Source organism: Amphiura filiformis, chromosome 20 (assembly GCF_039555335.1).
Source record: "Amphiura filiformis chromosome 20, Afil_fr2py, whole genome shotgun sequence".
NCBI classification, from domain to species: Eukaryota; Metazoa; Echinodermata; class Ophiuroidea; order Amphilepidida; family Amphiuridae; genus Amphiura; species Amphiura filiformis.
Window position 1 is genome coordinate 29,514,792 of NC_092647.1, and position 25,537 is coordinate 29,540,328.

The 25,537-nt window shown below is 37.0% G+C and overlaps 1 protein-coding gene across 1 annotated transcript in view; it reads left to right on the forward strand.

Annotated features, from left to right (window-relative positions):
* Nucleotides 1–25,537, forward strand: part of LOC140142249 (talin-1-like) — a 276,867-nt gene that overhangs the window by 138,588 nt on the left and 112,742 nt on the right. The window contains 14 exon segments of the mRNA XM_072164217.1: nt 215–300; nt 3,135–3,278; nt 6,208–6,327; nt 7,740–7,886; nt 9,325–9,409; nt 9,412–9,485; nt 12,060–12,214; nt 12,984–13,137; nt 14,089–14,190; nt 15,370–15,537; nt 16,138–16,464; nt 17,268–17,399; nt 20,244–20,372; nt 24,297–24,410. Coding sequence (XP_072020318.1) covers nt 215–300; nt 3,135–3,278; nt 6,208–6,327; nt 7,740–7,886; nt 9,325–9,409; nt 9,412–9,485; nt 12,060–12,214; nt 12,984–13,137; nt 14,089–14,190; nt 15,370–15,537; nt 16,138–16,464; nt 17,268–17,399; nt 20,244–20,372; nt 24,297–24,410 — 1,937 coding nt within the window.

Here is a 25,537-nt window from a genome sequence, read left to right on the forward strand (position 1 = left end):
ACCGCTCTTTTCAAAGATACTTATCTTACAGGTGGGAGTGATCAGAATGATATGGTTCAATGCATAGGTACCGCGTGAACGTAATGCAAGGCGATATAGTCATGCATTGCTATGGTAGTTAATCTGATTATTACGTCACTTCGACAGCGAATTGCAGCTATCATTTTGATCTTGTGTAATCATCATTATTTTCCTTTCAACATTCTTGTTTCAGCTGGTAATATTCAGAGGGGTGAGATGGAAGGTTCTATTCAACCCACTACTGTAGGTCAGGTGCACCATGCCCATCAGGCACCATTGGTAAGCAGGTGTTCAGTTTCACTGATGATATACGTTAGCGGGACCTGATCAGGATTAGAAGGTTATGGGATGCCAAGAAACCATTCCAAACACTTTGGGAGAAAATTACGTTTTGAAAACTGAATGGAAATAAACTATTTTTGATTTACTAAATTGTAAAATATACATTTTCTCAGTTGCCCCACTTTCAGAATTTGAGCAATTGCACAATTTTAGATGACCTTTTTGTAATTTGTTCATTGCAAAAATATACTTTAACTCTGTACAGTCAGTATTTTAAAAGTACAGTGTTGTACGCTGTGCGTATGTGTGTACACACGATCATATTTGACTGGTTGACCTTTGAAAAACGGTGACTTTTTTCAACGGGAATAAGCAAACTATTATAAAAATTTATCAGTTTCGCTGTCGTGATTAAAGGAGGAAATATGAAAAGTGATCCTGCGCGGGAATTGAACCCAGGACCTCTGGTTTACAAGACCAGCGCCTTGGATAAATTTTCATCATAGTTTCGTTGACCTTTGAATTTCAAATTCCTATGAGCTGTGTCGAGCCGTGTTGTACATGTACAACGCACTCAGTATTGGAACTTTATTCAATTATAGTACTACCTTTAGCTCATACATCTTTAAAAAAAATCATCGAACATAAATCAGTCTTATTATCAAATTCCAAAGCCTCGACAGACTGCAATGATACTTAACTTGGTGGAAAAAAGGTTACGCTTACTCAAGCATACTTCTAGTATCATAAATCCAGAAGTTTTCATCATGAGTCAGTTTACATCTCTGATTAATGCTCTGTCTAGTACCGTTATGTCTTTCAGAAAACATGTACATAACAAATTATCAGACCAATCATCAAAGTCAATTATGAGAGGATTCCAAGGCCTCATCATGAGGCTGTTGACATGTTACCTAGATACTTCGGCAAGGTTGAACCTAGCCTAGTTTGCTCTTGACAATAATGTTGCTATTGCCAGTCATATATATTCGTTTACTGATTGACATTACAGGATTGAACCGAACTGATTATAGGACAAAGAAAAGAATTTTATTTTCTTATCATCATATTACAAAATTCAAATGCCTCTCACTTGATTTATATGACAAAAGCCCTAAGCTTACATGAGTTTTATTGTTTGCTACATTAATCCAGAAATTGTTGAGCTTGAGTCAATTCTGTAATCTAGATTAATGCGATTTGGTACTATATATTTTGGAAACATGCACATAGCAAATTAGCAGACCAATTCCCTTGAATAAGTTCATCTGGACTGTTAGATATCATACTATTGGTACATTTTGTTTTTACAAGTCAATTAACTCGCATTTTAGACGTTCTAGCAACACCCTTACTCTCATCCCAGAGTGTTCTGTTCCTTTGCAATAACTGATCGTATTTATTATTTAGTGAATAAGTTCTTTCATCGTGTTTGATATCATTGTCCCCCACTATCTGATTCACATTGCTTCTCTGATCTATCTGGTTTGCTTGCACAAGTCTTTGTCTATGATGTTGGCCCCCTCCCAGTCAATAACACGTTTGGTGTGACACATGATCCATGATATCCGACTTGTTTATTTCGTCGACCGATTCTGTTCTTACAGCGCAGGTGAATTGAACAAAATTACAAATAGTATATCAGACCAATGGTGGATTCAATTATAAGATTCCAAGCTCTTCTTGGCTGATGACATTTTACCATTCTTACAGCGCGAGTGAGTTGGACTTGTAAAACAAAATTTACTAATAATATATCAGACCAAAGATTGATTCAATTATAAGATTGCAAGCCCTTCTTGGTTGATGACATTTTACCTAAGATTGAACCTGGTCTAGTTTTCACATGACACTAATGTTACCATTCATGTGTTCATTTACTGACAGACATCGGGCTATTCCAGTTGTAATCCATACACCCCTTGTGGAAGACATGACCTAAATCTCCCACACAGGGAGTGTAGATTTCAAATGGAGTCAACCATTAGGGTAACCCCATTTGAAATTCACATTCCCTGTGTTGAAGATTAAGGTCGCATCTTTCAAAAGGGGTGTATGGATTTAAAATGGAATAGCTCATAGGACAGAACTTAAGCTGATGATTACAGTCAACAAGATTTTATTTTGGCCGTTAAATGGGGCTGGCTTTAAGAAATGAACTTTGGCTTAGTTTCTTGAAGGAAATATTGGAAATGTTTCTTGGCTGGGGTGTTGTTAGGTTAAAGATCCAGGATTAGGATAGGAATGCATTTATCCATCTGAGCCATCTCAGTTGGACATAGCTGTGAAATGTATGGTGGTATGGTAGAAGGCAGTCATCTTTTCTTGAATTGATTTTTTTTGTAATTTCAAAATTTTTAAAAAGTTTCACTTATATCCTACGTTTAAAATCAGTGTAAAAATTTATTTATTTTCAATATTGTTTTTTTCTTAAGAGATACTATGTGATGTGATCAAGCAAAATTAGTCGGGAATTCTAGTTTGCATATATGGAGGAAAATGTGTCAGTATTTCTTATGTAATTCCTTTGCTTTTGTGGTGGCTAAACTTTGAATAACTTTTTTACAATAGATGATAGAAACATGGGATTTTCAGTGAAATCAAGCTAAACAAATTCCTACTTTTAGAAACATAAAAATGTTGAATTTAATATAATCCAACTTCAGACTGATTTTACTTGATCACACCACATTGAGAGAGTTTGAAATGTTATATTATACTGAGATGCTAGGGCCAACTAGCTTTAGCTCAGTCATTACTGTTATAAATACATTATTTGTTTAAAAGCGTTAAATGGTTCATGTAATTGAATGCCACCCTGATCCCATTAGGATGAGAAACATGCTAAAGAAGTAACGCCAGTAGACGAGGGCGAGTGTACAGCAGTCGTGGCAACAACCGACGAGAGCGCGATGGAACCATTCGACTTCACCAAACTCGAAGCGTATGCTGACGAAGCTGCCCCAGCCCCAGTAGTGAGTCCACAACAAGGCGTGATAACTTATAACCTCTCTTTTTGTAATGCAACAACAATGTAACTAATAGATAACTTTGCTATATAACGTTGAAGTTGCAGGATATTTCAGCCAGCGATAATCAAATGCTTGTGTAACCAATTGGTAGCAGTTTTTATATAATAATGCTTAATACTAATTTAACACAATTTTTTTACAGAGTGCTTCAGCCAATGGTGTTGGCACACATGTTCTGTTGACAATACACTGACTTTATACTGATAACATTGATATATTTAGTTCACAGGGTGTTCTGATGCAACAGTTTATTACCATTTCCAGGGTTACATCACTGTTTGGTTTTAAGCAAGCACAATCTTAACTTGGCATTTTACAGGGATTGTCTTTTGAAGAAAGTAAGACCATTTGCTCTACTATACCTCCCAAAAGCTGAATTTACTCTCATTAACTGAGCCAAATGATCAGCGATTGAATTTTGAACGATGAGATACAGTGCTTTTGGTTGCATCGAGAAAAGCACCCTACTTCGTTGACCAAAATGTCCTGGTTTGACAAAGGTTTAAATCCTAGTCATTTATCCAAACATCTCATCTAAACCTCATCATAGGAACCAGTTAGGAGAGCTTTTTACAGCATACTATACCTCTTTTCAAAAGACAGTCCCTGACATTATTAACCTTAACTCCCTCCAATCCAACAAAATCCCAATGCCACAAAAAGACTAAAAGCCCAAGCATCACACATGATCCGTTGGTCACTGATCCAATATCACATATACACACAAAATGCTACACTCATGCGCAAAATGTTGTGGCTTGTGGGTCGGTGGTTTTCGTTCCTTCCTTCGTTCCTTCCTTCCTTCCTTCCTTCCTTCCTTCCTTCCTTCCTTCCTTCCTTCTAGGCAAAAAAAAAAGAACAGAAAGGGAGTTAGGGTTAACAAATAGATGTATGTAAGGCCAAATAGATGTATGTTGTTTTCTTGCCCAGCTTTATATGGGTACTGAGTATTAGATAACATGAAATATAGTTAGTTGCTTTTTAAAGATAAATTTATAAGTTACACAATAATATTCACACGAGCATTTGCAAGAAAGAATGCTGGTAAGTTTATGTTGCATGGCACAAATTTAAAATGTCAAATGAAAACCTTTATGGTCACAGGATTTGTTTTACACTTAGTTTCATAGAAGAACGGCAGTCCCTTGCTCAGATTGACGCGAGCGAGCTCTCTGTTAATGAACGACATATGTGGATCTTTGTTTTAAGGTGCAAGCAGCCAACCAAGGTTTTAAGGTGCAAGCAGCCAATCAGATTACCGCGGCTGTTGTTATGATTATCAGACAATTGAATCAGCCAATCAGAACCCCACTTACATGTTTACTCTGTGCACGCTTTCAAAATGTAAACAACTACCGTTCTTCTCTGGAAGAAAGTGTAATGTGTGCATGCTAATCAACAGAGTAGGATTTTTTTTAATTGGGTATAGCATTATCTCACTTAGGCTGCTGTTATCTTATCACCATACTTTACATGTTTCTATCACATCATTACTGATGCTGCGGGTTAGGGCTGTTGACATGTATAAATATCATCATGGCTGTAGCAATATGACCAAAGTATACTGTGGTTGTTTAAATATGACAACCTGGGGTTACTTGGGGAATCTTGGCCTGGTATAAGAAATTGAAGATTGCAACTACAGTAATAACTGTTGCTGTTATGAATGACAATTTGGCCAATTGACTTGGTTTCATATGAGAAAAATCAAGTGGACTTAAGTTTACAAACTCAATAATTATACCCAATATATCAAACGCTACACAGGGGAACTTTACACATGCTCATTATGGGTAAAACTAGTGGTTGGTCTGTTCAAAGGCATGTGGACCTGGAGTTAAAATTCATATGGGTATATCAATCGCTGGTAATAAATATACAAGTCAACAACCCTAATATAATACTAATTTTACTTAATTTGGCTTCACCACTGGCTTCATTTGGCATCACTATGCATAATTTGTAATCTGTGTAATATTAAAAATTTGTTTTTATTTTGTTTAACTTTCTCTGAAGACATTTCATCTTGGAGACGCAAATTAATATCATCACAGTTGAACCAAATAGCAGACCGACGTTTATGTGGATAAATATCTTATTATGTTGTCATAACATTAAAATCAGTTGATTCAGATTATTTTATCAATGCATGCATTGTGGCATGACTGATGCATACAATGTGCATTTATGTGTGTGTGTGGGGGAGGGGGGGTGTAGGGGTGGGCATGTTTGTTTTCCCCTTTCAAGCAGGGGGGACTGCAGTTTGCAATCAGATGTGTATGAAATGTTGCACATCATATAGAGAACTTTAAGAAACGTTAGAATGACATTGGAACTCCAAAGTTGCATAGTTACAAGTATTTTCATGCACATTTCTCCCCGATCAAAGATACAATAAATGTGTGTTGTATGTTTGTGTGTGGGCTTTTATAAACACCCTCAATCTGGGACACACACATGGGAAAACGCTGGTAACAGGAGACACAAAACTGGTCGTTAGTGGGTCCGCATGGGGTGACAGGTCTCGATTCCCCGACTGTTCAAATATTTTCAGCTCACTTCACTCGAGGTAATAGCTATTCACCCCTGATTGGGTACATTTCCCTGACTGACTGACAGAAGTGGGGGGGGGGGCACGGCCCCCTTTCCGCACACCACTGCTGGTCATCCATGCATTCAGGACGGTCTCCAACTGTCGATAGATCACGAATAGCATAAACATGCATCAAAACTTTGTCCCCAGTCCACCTGTGCTAATGGTTACTTGTATGCGTGTGTGATTGTACATTTGTTTGTCATGAAAGAACGATGTCCAAAAATGGTTTTGTTGAAAAAAGATGCACATTTTTTCCCTACCCATTTCCTACCCCAGGAGCAGGAGGAACTTCATGCTCAGAATGTACCTGTGGAAGAAGCTGCTTGCATCGCCTCTATAGCCAAGCCAGACGAGAGTGCACAGGAAAATTTCACCAAGTTAGATGCCATGGTGGAAGTGAGTTCTGTGTTGGAGACATGCGCTTGCTAACAATTAAGAAACAATGTTCATAAGTTGATTTCAGGATGTTTACAAGTGCACCAGTATTGAAATTGTATATCATACGATAAGTTACTGTATGCTAACAAAGCTGCATTTTTCGTAACTAACATGAGCAGTTTTTCAATTAATTTCAGGTTGTTTAAAATGTTGAGAATGGTTGTTATTTGCAATAACTTTCATCAAGGCTGCAGAAGCTGATATATACACACATGGAATTCAACGCTGGGACTTGATTTCGAGCATGCTTATTATTGAATGGCAAAAAATTAACATGCCCATTAAGCAAAATGAGTTAAAAGGTGTAAATGAAATTTCTTGAGGAAGAAAATAAATAAGTCAAACACGCACAGCACAACTCATTTTTTGTTTGATGACATGGTTTAATTTCTCTTTATGCACACATTTGTTCATAATATATATACACGAATGCTTCTGATAATGCTTCAAATAAACACAAAAATTGAAATTTTAAGATTGGCACTTTCACACAAGCCAACTTTGCATGCTCGTAATGTAGTATAGCACAAAATTATCAGCTGTTTCATTTTAGATTTTTTTCTACAGGTGTTTTTTCGCCATGCATGCCTCATTTTGGAAAGTAAAATTTTGTCTTGATCTGATATGCTTCTTACACTATATAATGTTTTTATTGGATTAATTCTGTAGGGCATAACTAGTAGTAGCTAATTCATTGATTGCTGTGTTGCAAATTCATGCAGAGTAATGTTTAAGAATAAAAAGTTGATTTCCATCAAATATTGTTTTGTATTATATTATGATTAGAGATGTTGAAGTTCATGTCCACATTGCCAGTATACTTCAGTTCACCTCAAGTTAGGTAATGACGTCTATGCTTTTTTGTGTTTGCGCTGCAAGTATGCCACAAACCGCTCTTGCACAAGTGCGAGCACTATACGGGTGATTCAATACTGAGACCAGCAAATTATGGACCGACGTCGCTAAAGAATTTGAGGTGAATGAGGTTTAAAGGGAATTTTGGACATAGGCTTCAAAATGAATACAGACGAAACAGACACATGCAAAATAATCACACTTAGGATTTTCAGTTCAGAGGCACATAGTGGATGCATTGTGCTGATGATGCAACAAGATAAAATTATCATTTTGTTATCGATCAAGTGGATTTATGACTCACACTGGCAAAATAGTGCCAGGTACTCATCTGACAAAGTTTATCCACTGCTGTGAATCTGAAACTCATAGGGGTGAACTGTACATACGTATGCATGCAAATATACACCAATGTGTCTAGACCATGCTATTTTTTTACTCATCAAACAACTTGGAACCTATCATCAACATATATCTTTCTCCTTGCAATCACCATTCTTTTGCCCCCAAAATAGCAAGAGGAAAAGCCGAGACTGATCCCAGTGGAAGAGGATCTCCTCACCGCAACCATCGCTAGGTCCGACGAACAGATCCAAGAGAACATGACCAAGTTGGATGCGGTGACGACGAAACTAGAGAATGAAGCCGCCCAACAGGCAGCCGTGAGTGGTTGTTGACCAGTGTGTGCTATATATGCCATGTTGACTTGACTACAGCTAATAATATTGGAATGTTGAAATGTGTTTTATAATTAATTGCCTGGCTTTTTGTTTGGCTTTCCTTCTTTTGCATTTGTTATGGATATTGTTACTAAATCTAACTATTTATGTGATCTTTTTACCATCTACTAGTTGTAAGGATACATTTAGTACCTTAATTTCATATTATAGACTCATCAAATCATCTAACCAATGTTAGTCCTTTATATAACAGTTTGTGATATTCATTTAATGGAAAACTATTTTATGGCATTATCTATCAATTTTAGGAGTTTTATAAAAAAATATCACTTCAATTTGATTTCATGAGGAAATGACCATCAGTCACAAAATTAATTCTGTCTTACTAGTCCGATTTCCATTACTACCTTTGTTAGAGTACCCCTGATTGGTTACTTTTGTGATATAATCATCAGTGTAACCAATCACAAAGGAGCTTTTAGATCTCAAAGTACTTTTAAGCTTAATTCCCTTCAACCCTACTGAGTTTTCTTACTATATCTCTGATTGGCTTAATACATGATAATAGTCCCCTATAACCAATCATACGTAGTTCTTAGAGTTCAATAATTTGACCAGTAGTGCCCACAATGAGTTCATCACATACATGTACATGATACTCAAGGCTCTTCTCTTATTGTATTTATTTAAAACTATCAAACTATCCTTATTTGTGACCGTACAGTACGAATGAGCCGTAAATATCCTCAATTGTATTCTGAGTTACAGTGTAAAATGGGCATGAAGGTCGTATTCATAGGTACCTCAATTGGGTGCTACGTGTACCTCATTTAATGAGATACACGTAGCACCAAATTGAAATACCTATGGATATGACCTTCATGCCCATTTTACACTGTAACTCAGAATACAATTGAGGACATTTACGGCTCATTCGTGCTGTACGGTCACATTTAATAAGACTAAAAGTTTACCCCATTTTGTAATTGTGATGATAGGTCAACATTTGGGCTGTAAACTAAATATTAAAAAAAAATACTAACAAGAAAATTAGCCAATATTAATGACAGGTCCCATTTCACCATCTAACTATGCCTCAAATGTACAGTGGCATATTGCTTAAACAGTTGTCGCTTGAAATTGTTTAACAAGTAAAATATATGGATTGATAACATCAATTACATCATGGATAAGAATAACTATTGCATTTAACTAACTTTGTTGAGATGCCATTGTATTCTAAACTAATTTCAGAGATTGATTCCTCTTTACAGCTGCAGCACCATAATCTCCTGCTTTGCGTCTTTTCTCTTAACTATTCCTCGGTCATGCTCTATCCAACTAACAATTAACACTTGTCTTGGATTGTTCTCTTTTCCCTGGTTTTCTCCTTCTGTTATGCCATGAATGAATGATACAGAATGCCGCTAAACAGCCTGGATTAACTAGCACCCAACAGCCTGGATTAACCAGCGCCCAACAAGGCCTACAAGGCAACATAGAGCAAGGTTTACGGCCATTGACGTGGGGATGCATAATCTCCAATCTATGCCTCAGTTGCCAGAGTTGGGTGATGACCCTGTAAGTGGATGATGTGATACTTTTTACTAATTATAGAATTGATATTATTTTTCTGCATATGGATTTTTAGTGATCAAACATTATTGCCTGGGAATGTGTTTTTTTGTGTGAGATTTTACTAAATCTAAAACAATATAGAAATTTAAGAGTTAGAAAATCATATGAACTGGTAAACATTTACAAATTTCATAAGATGTTTGTATATCTTTTTTTTAAATAACCCTTAGGGGTATATTCCGATTTGCTACACTGGTTATCAGCAATATTGCCAAACTCTTTCAGTATCAATGTGCAGCAAATGGACCATTCCCTTTGATAACTGTACCTGTAGGAAGATTTTTGAATCCCAACCAATTTCAATGGTAATAGCCATTCCAAATCCAACAATTTTCATCCAAAAAGCAGAAGAAAAGGTATGATAAATGTTGGAATTCCAAACAAAATTTCCTAAATAGTGCATTGGATTTCAACATTTCCACTGTTGTTTGTCTAGCTTCAGGCAGTGAAAAAAAGATAGGTTTCCACTATCTGCGATGTATAGGTACCGAGATATAACTGATAACCGATGTTACACGACTATTGCCATTAGAACCTATAGACCTATAACTTTTTTGCCTCGTAACATATTAAGTATACATCTCAGATGATAAAAACCTATCTTTTTCTCACTGCCTGAAGCTAGACAAATAATTTGGTACAAGTTTAATGAAAATCTGAGCAACTTTAATTTTTGACCTCTGTACAAATTGAAAATTGACCTTCGACCCTTTTTGGCACATAAGTCCGCAACCGCAGATCTTACATCAACAAAATTTACATATTTGTGATCCTTACAACCAGACGGATAATTTTATATGCTAATGGGTGAAATCGGAGCATATTTAATTTGTGACCCCTGTATAACCCTATGAGGTCATTTCTGGGGTCATTTTGAGTGTCAGACTCAAAATAACGCTTGCTCACTGCCTGTTTTGGATTTAGCAGGTCAAAATTAGTAAAGATACCTAGGTGATCAACTTTTACTCACAAATGCTTCAACAATTTTATACAAGCACATATTTCAGATTTTCCTCTAGACTAAATGCTTCTGAGGATGAGGAAGAGAAAACATGTCATAAACAATGTCAGCTATTATGAACGGTTGGATAGTATACCTTGTTATGTGACATTCACATGAGTGGTGACCTCATCTTCACATATGAAAAATGTTGAAGCAACACAAGAGCTGAGGATAACTGTAGCATATCTGAATGTACTTCTATGTCAAATCAAATTAAAAGATTTAAAAAAATTGCAAAACGTAAAAATCAACTGTATTATTGTTAATATGTGGGGGACATTTCAATTAATTGTCCAGTCATATGAACAAGTTAAAAGACATAAGTAAGTCCTTGTAGTTCTGTCCAATTTAAATGGTCGAAGTACAATCACTCTGTGAAAGATGTATTATCACTCTGTGAAAGATGTATTATTCCATTCCACTCGCCGTTCTAGCTCATGGAATGGTATACAAATATTGAATGTTTATGAGTTCAATGGTAAGAATATTTTCATGAGGTGAAATACGGACTGTTCAATCCAACGAGGCTTTGCCGAGTTGAATGGAACAGTTAATATTTTACTGAATGAACGAATAAAAAACATTCAATGTTTGTTTTATATTACTCATAAATAAGTTCCCTTGCTTCCACTTAATTTTCCAGGAAAACAAATCAAATCACCAGAAAAACAAAATAAAGTAAAAGATATCTATATGCATATTTATTTTAGAAGCAACACACGCACCTATAATTGGCAAGTCGAGGTTGAAACCTCACGCCTCTGTCAGCGTTGCTATGGTAGCTCCGCGTTCATGCAATTGACTATTGCACGGAGGCAGAGTGCAATAGTCCTTTTGCAGCTGGCCGTTAAAAATAGCAGAAACAATCAATAGTAGTTGGCCAATCAAATCTTTGTATGTGTTATATAAAACAATTTATATACCTCATATAAAGATTCCTGTCATCTGATTGGTTGAAAGTGCAGTCATTGAATTAACTATGCCCGCAAAATGAACTATGGACCGGTCCATGGAAATGAACTATGGACCGGTCACGTGCGTCACGATCAAACTGCGCGTTTTTCCCAGCGTAAATGATATTACGCACGCGTTAATGTTTTCACACGCTATAATTACGCAGAAAGCGCAGATTGTAATCTGTGTGCCGTTCGCATTGAAGCTATTAATTTCTCTTCCCAAAATCGACGCTTTTAACCAAACAGATGACAAGAATCTTAAGATTTGGTATATAAAACAAATATTGACTGCTTTTTATTCGGGGCATGGTTAATGACTATGGCCATGACTATGCCCCTCGGCTACGCCTCGGGGCATAGTCATGGTTTTGAGATCACCTTGGGCCTATAATTTTAACCATGCCCCTCATAGCAGTCAATATTTGTATACCATATGTCATAGATTTAATATTTGTATACCATTCCTTGAGAGTAGTAAATACCTTTCACTGATATTTAAAATGCTTTATACACCACACCACATTATCTGACTTCCATCATCTATAAACAATTCACCAGGCTTCCAAACAATGGCGTCAGAACGAGATGGACACAAATCGTGAAGCCATCCAGTCACAACTCAGCGCCATGTCAGCCGCCACTGCCGGTATCATCAGCTTGACTTCGGGTGATGACACCGACTACACATCGGTTGGCTCCCATGTCACCACCATGTAAGTGGAATTGGGCTGTTCCAGTTGAATCCAAACACCCTCTATGGAAGACATGATCATAATCTCCCACACAGGGGGTGTAGATTTCAACCAATTATGTAACTCCATTTGAAATTCACACTCCCTTTGTCAAAGATTAAGGTCATGTATTCCGTAGGGGGTATATGGATTTCAACTGTAATAGACCATTGGACAGCTTTGTCCTTGTTTGTTGTTGTTGTTCTCCATTCTGAGTTATGTTTGTTTGTTTGTTTTATTTCTTCTTTTGCCTTGGTTACTCATTCAGTGGATGTTTTAAGGTATCCTCTGTTCTTTTATGAGGCCCAGTGGCAAAACTGCAATATTTTGAAACCAAATTGGGTCAAAATCTTCAACAGATTCTCATACTGCTTACAATTTGAAAATACAGAGTAAAACATGCCAATGAAGTACCAAGAATTCAAAATATATTTAAATGTAATGAAATGTTTTTAGCAACAAGATTATACATTTTTGTCATGAAAAAGGGGATCAGAATGTGTTGCTTGGTGATTCTATTCGCTTGATAGGTCCATTTCTTTCAAGCAAGAATGGTTGTTTTTTGGCCATACTGACTATTTTTACCATATCTCTGATTGGCTCAATACATGGTATAATAGCCCTCTTTGTAACTAATTGAATTAGTTCTGGAGAGTTATCTGCTGGTAGTGCCCACTGTCCATGGGGTATGAGCCTTGAAGAGGCTAAATTGATAACATTATGTCTTTTTTTTGTGTGTGTGTTATCCCAGCTCATCTAATCTGACAGAACTAACCAAGGGTGTGAAGATGTTATCTGCTCTATTAGGAGATGACGGTAAAGGTGATAAGCTATTGGATGCTGCCAGGGGTCTGATGGATGCCTTCTCTGATCTTCTCAAGTGTGCTCAGCCTGAAGGTGGAGAGGTAAGATTGCATTCAGGTTACATTGGTTCCCCTCAAGTTTGGAAGTGCCGTAGGTGCGTATTTAGCTGGTTGCAGTATTGAATACCGTGCGAAAAGTATGTTGCACAGAGCATACACACACACATACAAGGGTGGTTTGTCAACATGCTTGCAGCGCAACCGCGATAAAGCATTGACGTTACTACTGAATTTGAGGTGAACTAAAGAATAGAAGTGGAGGTGTTATGTTGGCACAGATAAAAGATACCAGTAGGTACAGCATGTGTTATAGTTTGGAACAAACCAATGGATCAATAAAGTTCTAGTTGCATCAGGGAGGGGGGAGGGGTTCAAAATGTTGATTACATTTCTTATAATGCTCTTAACCCTAGAACTACTAAGCCATATTTTGTAACACAGACTACGAAAGGGGGTGGGGTTGTATGTTATTATTGCATTTATTATGCAATAATAAATGTCATATATCGTTATATTTGGTACCAATGTATTAGCTATGGGTCCCCTGTATCCAGTGATAACAAATATGTTGCTATGACATCATAATGTGAGTGCACCCATGCAAAAAATTCTGGTTATGTACGAAAGTATCTAGGCAAAATTGATTTTCGGCTAAGAATTTTACTAACATGCGATTTTTACCAAATTTTCTCCAACATTTAAAAGGAAATGACTATGGGCAATGTGCTGGGGTAAAAATTTTATCACTAGAATAAGCACAAAGGATGGATGTACGATTGTGTAAACATACACGTTTTTTTATGACTGATAAAAAATCTTTGGCGGATTGGTACAACCCCATCTTCGTAGTTCTAGGATTAAAAAATATCAATGTTATATTGACCCACTACCAGTTTAGTTACAAATGAGGAGAGAGGAAGTCGGATATGAAACCAAATTGTTTATAGGACTTTATCAATCTTTTGGTTTGTATTTTTTGTTGCTTTTCTGTAGTCCCGCCAGGCTCTTTTGAATGCTGCTAACCGTGTTGGGGAAGCCCAGAATGAATTGCTGAAGAGTATGGGTACAGCTGGTGATGTAGACCCCAAATTCCAGGTAAGTTGTTAGAATGGTTTAATAGAGGCACAATGAAACAACTAAATCCATCAGCAAACTAGGTGTGAGATAAGATTAGGGAATGAAAGAAGATTATAATGCCAACAATAGCAAAAAAAAATTGTATTAAAGAATAACATAATAACAAACAAAAACTTTTATGTGAAGCAGTATATCCATCCAGAACAGTGACAATTGTGCATTTGAAATGAATTCAAAAGTAGGGAGCAAACAGCAATTAAATACACTAGCAAGTGATCATGGTAAACTATGCATTCAACAACTCTTCCTATACCTTTGTACAGGAGCCAACCGTTGTTAAACCGTGATGAACCCACACTTTTACTGTAAGCGTATCTGTGACGCGAAAGCGAGACTACGGCGTTCTGCGAGAGCGCGTAAAATTTGTCATGCCTGGAACCTTTGTGCGTATGCCAGCTTACAAGTTGAATTCAGTATTTTTCAGGTAGCGGCTAAACATTGCCGTTTTATTCTGTAGTTTTATTGCTGATATCAAAAGAAAAATCATCGAAGTTTTTGTAAGGCTGAGTGGCAATGATTAACTGATATTCCTCGTAAAATCATCGTGAATTGTACGATATTTAGCTTCTTTTCGTTGTTGAAAGGGATTCAATCATGTTTCACCGTTGTATGCTTGGGATGTAGAAAGGATATTAGCAATGTTAAACACTACAGTTGGTTACTGAGCATGTTCACACTGAGACTCAATTTGCAAAACAAATTGCTTCCATAGGCCTGGTTATGTCGATCATGTCACATATGCTCAACACACAAGTTGAAGTTTTTACGCACACCAAGCCCATCACTGTACTATGTACAAAGTGACAACCAGCGCGTAAACAGTGCTGCGTCTCTGCTGCTGGTATGCGTGCCTTCAAAGTCGGCACAATGTGTGCGTTCGCGTTGGTACTTTGTACTTCAGAGCAGACTGACTGTAGAAGGAACCTTTTTGTATCTGTTAGCAGATCCCACTGCCAAAACCAAAAAATATATAAAAAATGATGCCTTACGTACTGGGAAAGATAAGTAATCACCTAGTAAATGATTTTTAGTATTAACTTGCTTTTCAACCCAAGCTGAAAATTCCACCAAAAAGCCAACATTAAAATTCACAATTTATGTACAGAACAGTTCTGAGCACTTCTTTATCATTTGCAGGATACCTTGTTAGCTTTAGCCAAGGCTGTGGCCAACGCTACTGCAGCCCTGGTTTTAAAAGCTAAGAGTGTTGCAGCCAAAACTGAAGATCAAGGTATGCAGAATAATGTGATTGGATCAGCCACTCAGTGTGCTCTCAACACATCACAACTTGTGGCCTGCACGAAGGTAATTATATGTAACAAATAATTACTAGTTACAAATTTCAGTTTATATGATGTTATATGAGATTTATTATAACCATTTTTTTAAAGAAGATATGCAATAGGTGTGACCGAACAACTTCGTAGCCCTTAGATTATAGTTGCCTTGGAGCAGCTCCTTATTTATTATATTTAGGGGGACAAATTCCATGCGGGTGTGGACTGTAGAGGACAAGTTTTTTAAAAATTCAAAAAATTTGAAATTGTAAATTTTATGACCATTTATTTGGAATCAGTATGAAAAATGTATCAAAATTAGTACAAACAAGCCTAGTAATGGTTCAGTGGTTCTTAAGATAGGTCTTGATATTTTGAGAAAATATTTCAGAACTTTTTATGTTGAAGCCTATGGCCAGCATGCAGAGCATTAAACTATGCCACATTAGAATCCTTCAGGTTAAAAGCTCATAGAATCTCCTCATAGAATTGCCTCCTCAAACTAACCATGATATTAAATATTTCAATTAAAAATGAAAGAGTCACATCAGAGTATCAAAACTGTTACACTTTGCAATGAAAAGAAACATCTCATTAGACTACATTTCCATTTTATGTTGGTTTCCAGGTTGTTGCTCCAACAATTAGTAGTCCAGCTTGCCAAGAGCAACTTGTGGAAGCCGCCAAACTGGTGGCGAAATCCGTAGAAGGTGTCGTCCAGTCTTCCAAGATGGCCACGGATAACGAGAACCTCTTGCGCGGTGTGGGTGAAGCAGCTACAGCAGTCACCAAGGCACTGAACGATCTCCTGCAGCATGTGAAGGCGGGTACCGGTGGCAAGCCAGGTAGTCAGTATGATGAGGCTTGTGATAGGATCATGACAGCTACTGATAAGTTGTTTAGCAGCGTGGGTAATGCCGGCGAGATGGTCAGACAGGCTAAGATGCTAGCTCAGGTGAGGAGACAAGACAAATTATTCAGTAAAACAAAGTGATGCGAGAATGCATTCTACAAATTAGGCCTACGTAATAGTACTTGTATTAGTAATTGTATTTAAACAGTTTCTGGAACTACTGTAACATCAAAACATTTGCTAAAAAAAGAAAAATTACCAACCGACTGACCCTACTTGAAAGGTCTGTCTGTAAAACATGTTTTTTTTTTTTTGTCGCCTAAAGAAGTAATTTTATAATGATGTGCAAAGTTTTGGTTTAAAGAATTTTTGATTTTGTTTGGATGGTTTCTCTGGACTGTGTGCGTGGAGGACAAACTTATCCTTCCCGTTGTGCTCCCAAGTGGTGTTGTGAGTACTTTAAATGAACTACTTGGAGGTGAATTGTGTTACTATTTGGTGTGTCCCCCAGGCATGGCTCGAAATGTAGGGAATTTGGGAAGCTCCTTCCCAGGAAATGTTGGTGTTTGGAGGGAAATTCTGGTATTTGGAGGGAAATTGTGTCTTTTTTGTATATAAAAACATTCTATAAATTGTGGGAAAATTTGCTTCCTGGGAAGTTAACATTTTTTCAATCCCTGTCCAGGTAACTTATTACTTTTTTGTTATAAATCAGTCTGTTTAGTTTTTTTCCTTTATATATGTATATAATTATGATATTTTATCTGCCCACCTTTGTGGTGTATATCATAATCATAATCTCTTTATTAATTGGTGGTTTATATTTTGAATATCTTCTATATGCTGGTGAATAAAATGAAATGAAATGGTGATAATATCATTACCTCTATTATTTATTCGTACAGGCTACATCTCTGCTTGTTAATGCCATCAAAGGCGACGCTGAAGGTGTTGGTGAAGGAGACTCACAGAAGAGACTCTTAGGAGCTGCTAAACAACTTGCTGATGCTACTGCCAGGATGGTTGAAGCTGCGAAGGTACGTAGAGACCCTTAAGGTTAAAGGGGTGTGACCTGGTTAGTAGCCTCAATCCACATTTTTCATCATAACTTGAGATTTTGGTATCAGAAGAAGGCTCATTTTGTCTCATTATCCCAGTAAAATTTAATGACTGATATATGTTATATTTAGATGGTGTGAACAAAAACATGGTGAATTGTGAAGTATGTACTATCCTATGGGGCATGGTATACATGTTTTGCTTCTCATATCAAAACCACTGGAGCAATACAATTTTGGAAACATTGTTTTAATGGTAGGACTCAATATAATTCACGTTTTTTGTCATTGCAATACTTGATTGTTAGAGGGGGGGCAGAATGGAAACAGGTGAAACAGGTGAAATATATGGCAACCTTTTTTTAAACTAAAGGATCTGTGGATCAAAGCATTTTGACAACTGGGCAATGGTTTTTGGGTGAGAGCAAACAGACAGGGGCTACTTAGTCATTGAATGTCTTTGCAGCTTACACAATTGAGTCAAAGAAATATTGTTCTGGTTTAACATCCTTCTGGTTTGAAGTTGAACTTAGTTGATGTAAATTGTAATTTACTCATGCTTAATATAGATGCTTTATTTTGTGCCAATTTAATATTCATGTTAGAAAATCATGTTTGTCAAGTCCATAACATATTAATATCAGTGTTGCCAGTCTTCAGGAAATTTCCTGATTTCAGGATATTTTACTTGGATGATCCTGTATAAATGTATAGGCAAAGTACATTTTTCAGGAAATTTTTTGCCATTTCAGGAATTTTTGACAACACTGACATCTCTGTAATATAATCCCAAAATTCTAAAATAAAGGAGACAAGTAGAAAAAGTGATCCCGTCTGGGAATTAAACCCAGGACCTCGGGTTTACGAGACCTGTGCCTTATCCACTCAGCCACGGGAGCTTTATGGTTAGGCTGGTTGAAATTCAAACCTATAAGAAGTCACTTAAACATACCTCCTCCCTGCAAATACCCCATAGTAGCTAGGGCCTAAATGCAAGAAACAAATTGCCATCCTCTCTGTAGAGGAAATTTAACATTGAAAAACAGTGGCATGATCAACGTGAATTAAATATTATTAACATAATTTTTTCCAAAACAATTCCAAAATTGTTCCTTAAATCAAGTTATGAGGTTGATGTTTATTGCCAACAAGTTCATATTAATGATGTGCATAAGTTACGATGGGATCTCTAATGCAAATTTTATTACATTCTTGCATGACCAACCCACTCTGATAAGTTCATGTGCAATGTCAGTGTACTTGTTATCAAGCTATATTATTAGTGTCAATCATGATTAACAATATCCTGTATATATGAACTCTTGAAATGTTCCTCAAAGTTGTCTTATTACTTACTTGAGTCATATCTTGGCATTCTCCTAGTTCAAATGGGCAATTCCATTTAAACTACACACCACTACCCCTGTGGAAAATTTTTAGAAATATCTTGCACAGAGGGAGTATGAGTTTCAAAGAGAATAGACAATTGGGTAACATCCATTTGAAATACTCACTCCAGTTGTGGAAGATATAGGTAAAGCCATAATACAGGGGGAGTATGTGTTTCAAAATGATTAACTTTGACCAATTACATTTGAAAAACATACTCCCCGTTGGAAGATATTTCCAAAATCTTCCACAGGGGTAGTGTGGATTTTAATTGGAATAGCCCAATATAGATGGAAGAAATAGGGCAAGTATTTTGGGTTAACAGCTTGCTATTTTTGTAAAGGGCGTTAGAGAGGGTGTTGGCCATAAGCCATTTGTCAAGTTCATCCTGCTCCTAAGTTATTTTAAAAAAAATTCAATCCATTTGTCGTAGTTCAAAAATTTGGTAATTATAAGTTGACCTTCGGGTATTTGAGTGTAGGATTTGGTATCAAGGTTAGATTTGAATGTCACAGGTGTTCACCCTGCTCCTTAAAATAAACTCAATCCCTTGTCATAGTTCATAAATTTGCATATTCATAAGTTGACCTTCAGATATTTGGGTATGAGATTTGGCCCCTCTTCGCTTCAATTCTAAGTATGCTCATACCACCGAACCGTGCCCTGGTTCATGTTTGTGTGACATAGTTTAGTGACTCGTATATTAATTGACGAGATGTATTTAACCATGATATGAGTTACGGTACACAGAAGTACACAGATCAATTTGTAGGGTCACAATCACAGGGCAGGTGTCTTGAGGGATGAGGCTTAAAGGAAGCTCCCAGCTTGAGTATCTCTAATGATATTAATTCAAAGTAGATTCATTTATGATTAGATACTGATGTATATATAATGGTTATTTCCGCAAGGGCTTTAATTTCACGGATGCGTCCACAATCATGAAAATAAAGACACATGTATGTATGAAATGTTAATTAATGCATTGCATGTAATGAGATGGGATGTGGGATGACACAACTGCTAAATTAACAACTTGCTAAATGTTACTTTGCCCCCCGCCCCAAATCTTAAAGAAAAAAAAAATGTAGGTGAAAATATTGGTGTATCGAGTCAATTCTGGATTCTGCTTCATATCATGTTTGACAGGCTGTCCGTTTCTGATTTATATCGTACAGCGCTTTGAAGCAAATGGCATCATTCTTAAGAAAGGAGGTAGCATAATTTTTTTTTGTATACCTGACTGGCAAAGCTGATGTTCTTATCATTTGTTTTGAAGACTGATCCAAGATCTCAACACCATAGGTTAGGTATAGGAACCAGAGAATTTTGGAGCAATGTTCAAATTATCCTGTGTGCTTAAATCATGCAAAGTTTATTGTTATTTAAAAAAAAATGATAATGGGTTCATGTTTTCTTTTCTATTTTATGTAGGCATGTGCTAGCAGTCCAAACGATGCAGATCAGCAACAGAAATTACGTCAAGCTGCCGAGGATCTGAGAACCGCCACCAACGCTGCTGCAAACAACGCACTGAAGAAGAAGCTCATTAACAGACTGGAGGTAAATAAATAGCTCAATATTTTTTTTTTTAGATTTGATAACTAATCCTTTGCATTTCACAAACATTTACGACACATCCAGTCTTTTAAAAATCGTAACTTAGGCATATAAATTGTACAAAAGAGTTGCAATGGGTTCCGGACTTACGGTGGGTTCCGGACTTCCAATGCGTCGTAAATTTGAGTAAAATGTACCTTGGGGCCTGTTGCCTACTTGATATTTTTGTCTGGAGAACAGGTGTCACTTTTAAGAGTTTAGCAGACGACATTGGTCGTGGCTTTTGACACAGGAATAAAATTGGAAAACACCTTGTTGGCAAGACTTCAGAGAGGTTGCCACCCAGAGCTGTAGAACTATTGTTAGGTTTATGGTTAGAATTAAGGGTGGGATTTAGATTTAGAGTGAGGTTTTACAGATTGATTAGGGTCAGAATTAGGTCTTGAAATTAAGGGATTTCCCCAGATTCATATTTGATAAGGCCACAATTGGACTGACTAGATCGGATTCTTCTCTAGTCTACCTCTGTGGAAAGCACATAATTGGTAAAAATAGGTGCCAAAGATTCAGAGCTTACAAAGAAAAGTCAATACAAATTCTGATGAAAATATGCATAAGTCATCACTTAGTATTAGTATTAGGAATCAAAATAAACAATGAATTTGAATTTTCTAATGCATGTATTTTGATTTGGAGAATGGTTGTCACTTACTGAGCTCTGGAGGATTGAGCCTGTCACTGTGTTGCACACGTATCAAGCTCTGATGCTAGCATGTGGCTAAATATTGTAATGAGTAATTACACTAAATAAAAGGTCAACTGACCTTAGGAAACGTTTGATTTATGTGAAATTTCATTTACACAGGGATCTCAAGATCAAGTAAATTACTGTTGATATTTTTAACTCCCCCTTTACTCATTTAATTTGTTGTTAACTGGTATAAATGTGCATAAATTATAGTTGGAATGATGGTTGGAATCACAATCCATCAATTTATCAGAAACTCAAATACAAATACCACTTTTGATTGAAATTGTTCTCATTATTTCTGGAAAATTGCAAGCTAAGTATTTTTTGAAAAAGATCTGTGAACTGGTCAGTACCTCTCCGGTGTGGAAACTCAATTTGTCAGCTTGCCGTGTTGATACCTCTAAATAAACACTACTAGTTACAACTTCAGTATGTTTGTTTTGAATGAGTCTACATCCATATGCTCTTTCCTGTGACTTGACTGAATTCTTGGATGTTGACAATCTAACATTACATGCAGGATAGTGCACAAGATCCCCGGTTCAATCAACTGTGGTGGCATCTTGTTTGGGTAATTGACTTTGGGATGGGGGACAGTTGGCATTGAATTAGTAACATCTATAGCAGATATCTACTCTCTCAATGGTACAAAATATAATTTAGATTGAACCATGAGCATGCCATGTCCTTCAGAGAGGATAAGTTAGAATCTTGTGCACAGAGAACAGTACATGACATATAGCTTGCAGTCAATTTCAAAAGAGATGGGTGTTACCCCACTGAGAGTCCCCAAACCATTTGGTTGCGCTGTTTGGGTATTCCTTAAATGGCTAGAATAATTAACAGTGGAATTTGGGCCCGGGAATTTGGGATACTGCGTACAAGGGAAACACCACCATTTAAATTTGTTCTCAAAATGTGACAAATCATCAAGGCTGAATCCACAAAGTGATTTAATCCATGGTGTAACTATGTGCCAAATATAAAAAATAAATGAATATTCATGTGTACCAGGTGTTGTAAGAAAAAGGTGGTAACATTGCTGTAAAATAGAAGTCATAACTTGAAAATGTAGACATTTGTGACATGATCAAAGGGAATGAGTCACATGTCGGCAATTTTCATAATTTTCTGGCAGTTTGCGAATGCTACATTTTGATGCAAGCCCCATCAAAATCGGACATCTGGTTACCCAGTTATGAGCAATTTATCAGTGGCTGAAAACAATAAAAAAACAAAAGAATTTGAACACTATTTTTGCAAATATCTCAAAAACAATATTAGCGACATCCGACTCATTCCCCTTGATCATGTCACATTTTGCTCCGGTACCACAGAATCTTTCTCTGCCCTTCAGCCAAATGTTTCTGTGCAAAGTTGTTGTATAATTCAGTGTTTAGAGAGTTCCATGGGCTTGATGATATTAGCTGATCCTATAAATGTGTAGTAACATAGAACAGAGACATGATGACATGATGCTGCCTTGTCCTATGGGAGCACAAAGGATTTGACATTTTCTCTTTATGTATGTTTAGTGGAAATCTGCAGAGGAAGTTTTGCGGCCAAGTCAATGGCATGCCCATCTTGCCAGGGTCTTCCTGAGTGTGCTCCCTCGAAGGAAGCGATTCCCTCAAGAGAGATTGGTACTCTGTGAGAATGTGCTTCACAGTACATAAGCTGTACATAAAACATTTATGTTGGTGTCAGTTAATTGTCTATCTTTCACTAAGTAATATGTAGACTTGTGTGTGAAATATTTTTGTCTTCCTTGTTTGGTAAAAGCAAACTAGTGTAGGTGTTCACCCATTATCAACAACTAAAAGGATGTAAAACTTACAGTTTGTTCGTATTATAATTGTCAAAAAATAACTCACCATTGTGTATTGATATAGAATGGCATGCACAGTGTCCACTGTGTACATTGCACACAGTTTGTCGCAGCACTGGGGTGCATGCACCAGCCCTCGAATTAAGGATCTGAAGGGGCACGGCAACTTTTTTAGGGCAAGTTGATAATTGCCTTGGATTTTCACTGAAAAGGCAAGGCAGCACAGCAGTTTGTAATATTTCAAGAGGGCATCATGGCAACTGTTGAAAATTTGAGAAGGGCACCAAGGCAATTCCTCAAAAGTGAAGAAAACACACACAAATATAGATAGATAATTTTATAATGAAGGGGCAGAGCTGGGGCACCGACAGCAACTTCATTAGAGGGCACGGCAAGTGACTGCCTTGGGTAAAGGACATATTTTAAGGGCATTACGGCAGTGGGGATGGGCACCCACGGCAAAATGCCATGGGTGCCGTGGGTTAATTCGAGGGCTGGCATGCACTGTGCGCATTTCACACAGTTTGTCGCAGCACTTACGCTAATAGCAAGCGTAACTGCGTTTTTGTGAATGCAAGTTGAGACTTTATTGACATGCAGAGTAACAAAAAACCGAATAGTTTTTGCCAATTATAAGCCGAACAAACTATAAGCTTTGGCAAGGGTTACACTGTTCCTTATACAAGATACTAAAAGTCTTGTTCTTGGCAATTTTATATCATTCCGCCTACTGATTTCTCAAAATTTTATGATGCATCTTAATTGGAAAAATCCATTGAAAGATTGGATGAATAGTAAACTAGGTTTTAGGACTAATTGTTAAGTTAGTAGGGGTGAAGAATACTAGTGATGCAACACTTATGGTTGGACAGGTCAAAGGTTGGGTGAAATCTACTCCAGGTGTACAGTAGGAAATTGTCTAGGGATGATTTCAGTCTTGATTGCTCAAAAGTTGCTGCAGTATCACACGCCATGCTGAAATGATCAAATGATTCTCACAAATTGTGTGCTAGTGCTATAGGTGAAGTGTATGCTTTTTTTAATCCAGGCTTTAATAGCAGTTAGCCAATGTAATGTCGATGGGTAGCCTAAATGACTTAACTGCTGTTAAAGCCTAGATTAAAAAAAAATTCATTTCACCCATGGCAATAGCACACAATTTGTGGGAATCATTTGATCATTTCAACATGACCTGTGATACAGCAACCTGTCAGCACTCAAGATTGAAATCATTCCTGCTTGAAGCTCTGCAAATCCTGATTTGAAGCTACATGTGCAGAGTATGGGAGAAATGATCTTCTGTTTATCGTAACAATTACAATATCATATCTTTTTTCTCCTTTTGCAGCTTGCAGCCAAACAGGCAGCAGCCCTGTCTACCCAAACTATTGCAGCAGCCCAGGGAGCAGGAGAGTCTAATACCAATGCAGGATCACAACAAGCTATGATTGATGAATGCAGGGTAAGCATTCTAGGCTTATTATCCTTTTATTTTACATACCCCCCTATTCAAGTATTTTAGCATGTAGTTAGCAAAACCATACACAACCAATGAAACAGTTCCACATGGACAGCTGAAATTGCCGTTTTTCGACCTCATCCCCTAATGATAGCACAAAGACTTTCCTAGCCAACACCTATTATAGCGCCCCATTCAGTGCACTGTTAGCATGAAATTGGGTCAAAATTGTGTATAAAAATCACAGGAACACCATGTGATGATTGAGTTTCAATGGCTGTGACATTATTTGCAGGTATTAGTTCTAGGACACCCCCATCCCACCCACTCACACACCTACTCAAGTATGTGATTGTGTAGTTACCAAAGTCACATGTAGCAAAAGAATCAGTACCATACTGAAAACAGAAATTTTCTTACCTTTTCCAACCACCCCTCACTGACTTTCTAACTTACTCCAGTTATATATGCACCCGCTTTCAGTGCATGTTTAGCATGCAATTACAACAGAGTAAATTATAATGAAAAATGCAATGACTCACAGTAAGAGCCAAGGTGCTAATTGTGTTGAATAAGTCTTTCAATGCAGATGGTACTTTAAATATGTGACCTGATCTGATTCATTGAGGCTAATGTCAAAAATTTTGAAAATTGAGTTACTACCATTACTAACTTGCTAAGTACCTACACTTTTAGATGTTGAATCCCCAGGGCTCTTGAATACTTGGATGCAAAGTTCTTAACCTATATCCATTTTCTTCTTATGTTTTTATTGGTTTTTTTCTCCTCACTTTTTGCCTTTATCTTGGTTTCATTATTGCCGAATTTAGCTTGATTGGATTAGATCTGGTCACATATAATGTGGTATTGGGATTATATGTCTCCATGAACATCCTGTATACTTTCTAACATAACACCCTTCTAATAAACGTCCCCATTTTTTTTCAAAGAAAATAGTAACCAAAATGCATAAAATATGAGATTTTTTCACTGAAAATTCACTTCTAATAAATACACCCTGTTCGAAAATGTTATTCCCCCTAGAGAGAATATGGTAAATGAAACACCCTGAATCAGAGCTAGACATGCATGACAGGGACTCTATCCCCCTTAAGCCTGTATATTTCATG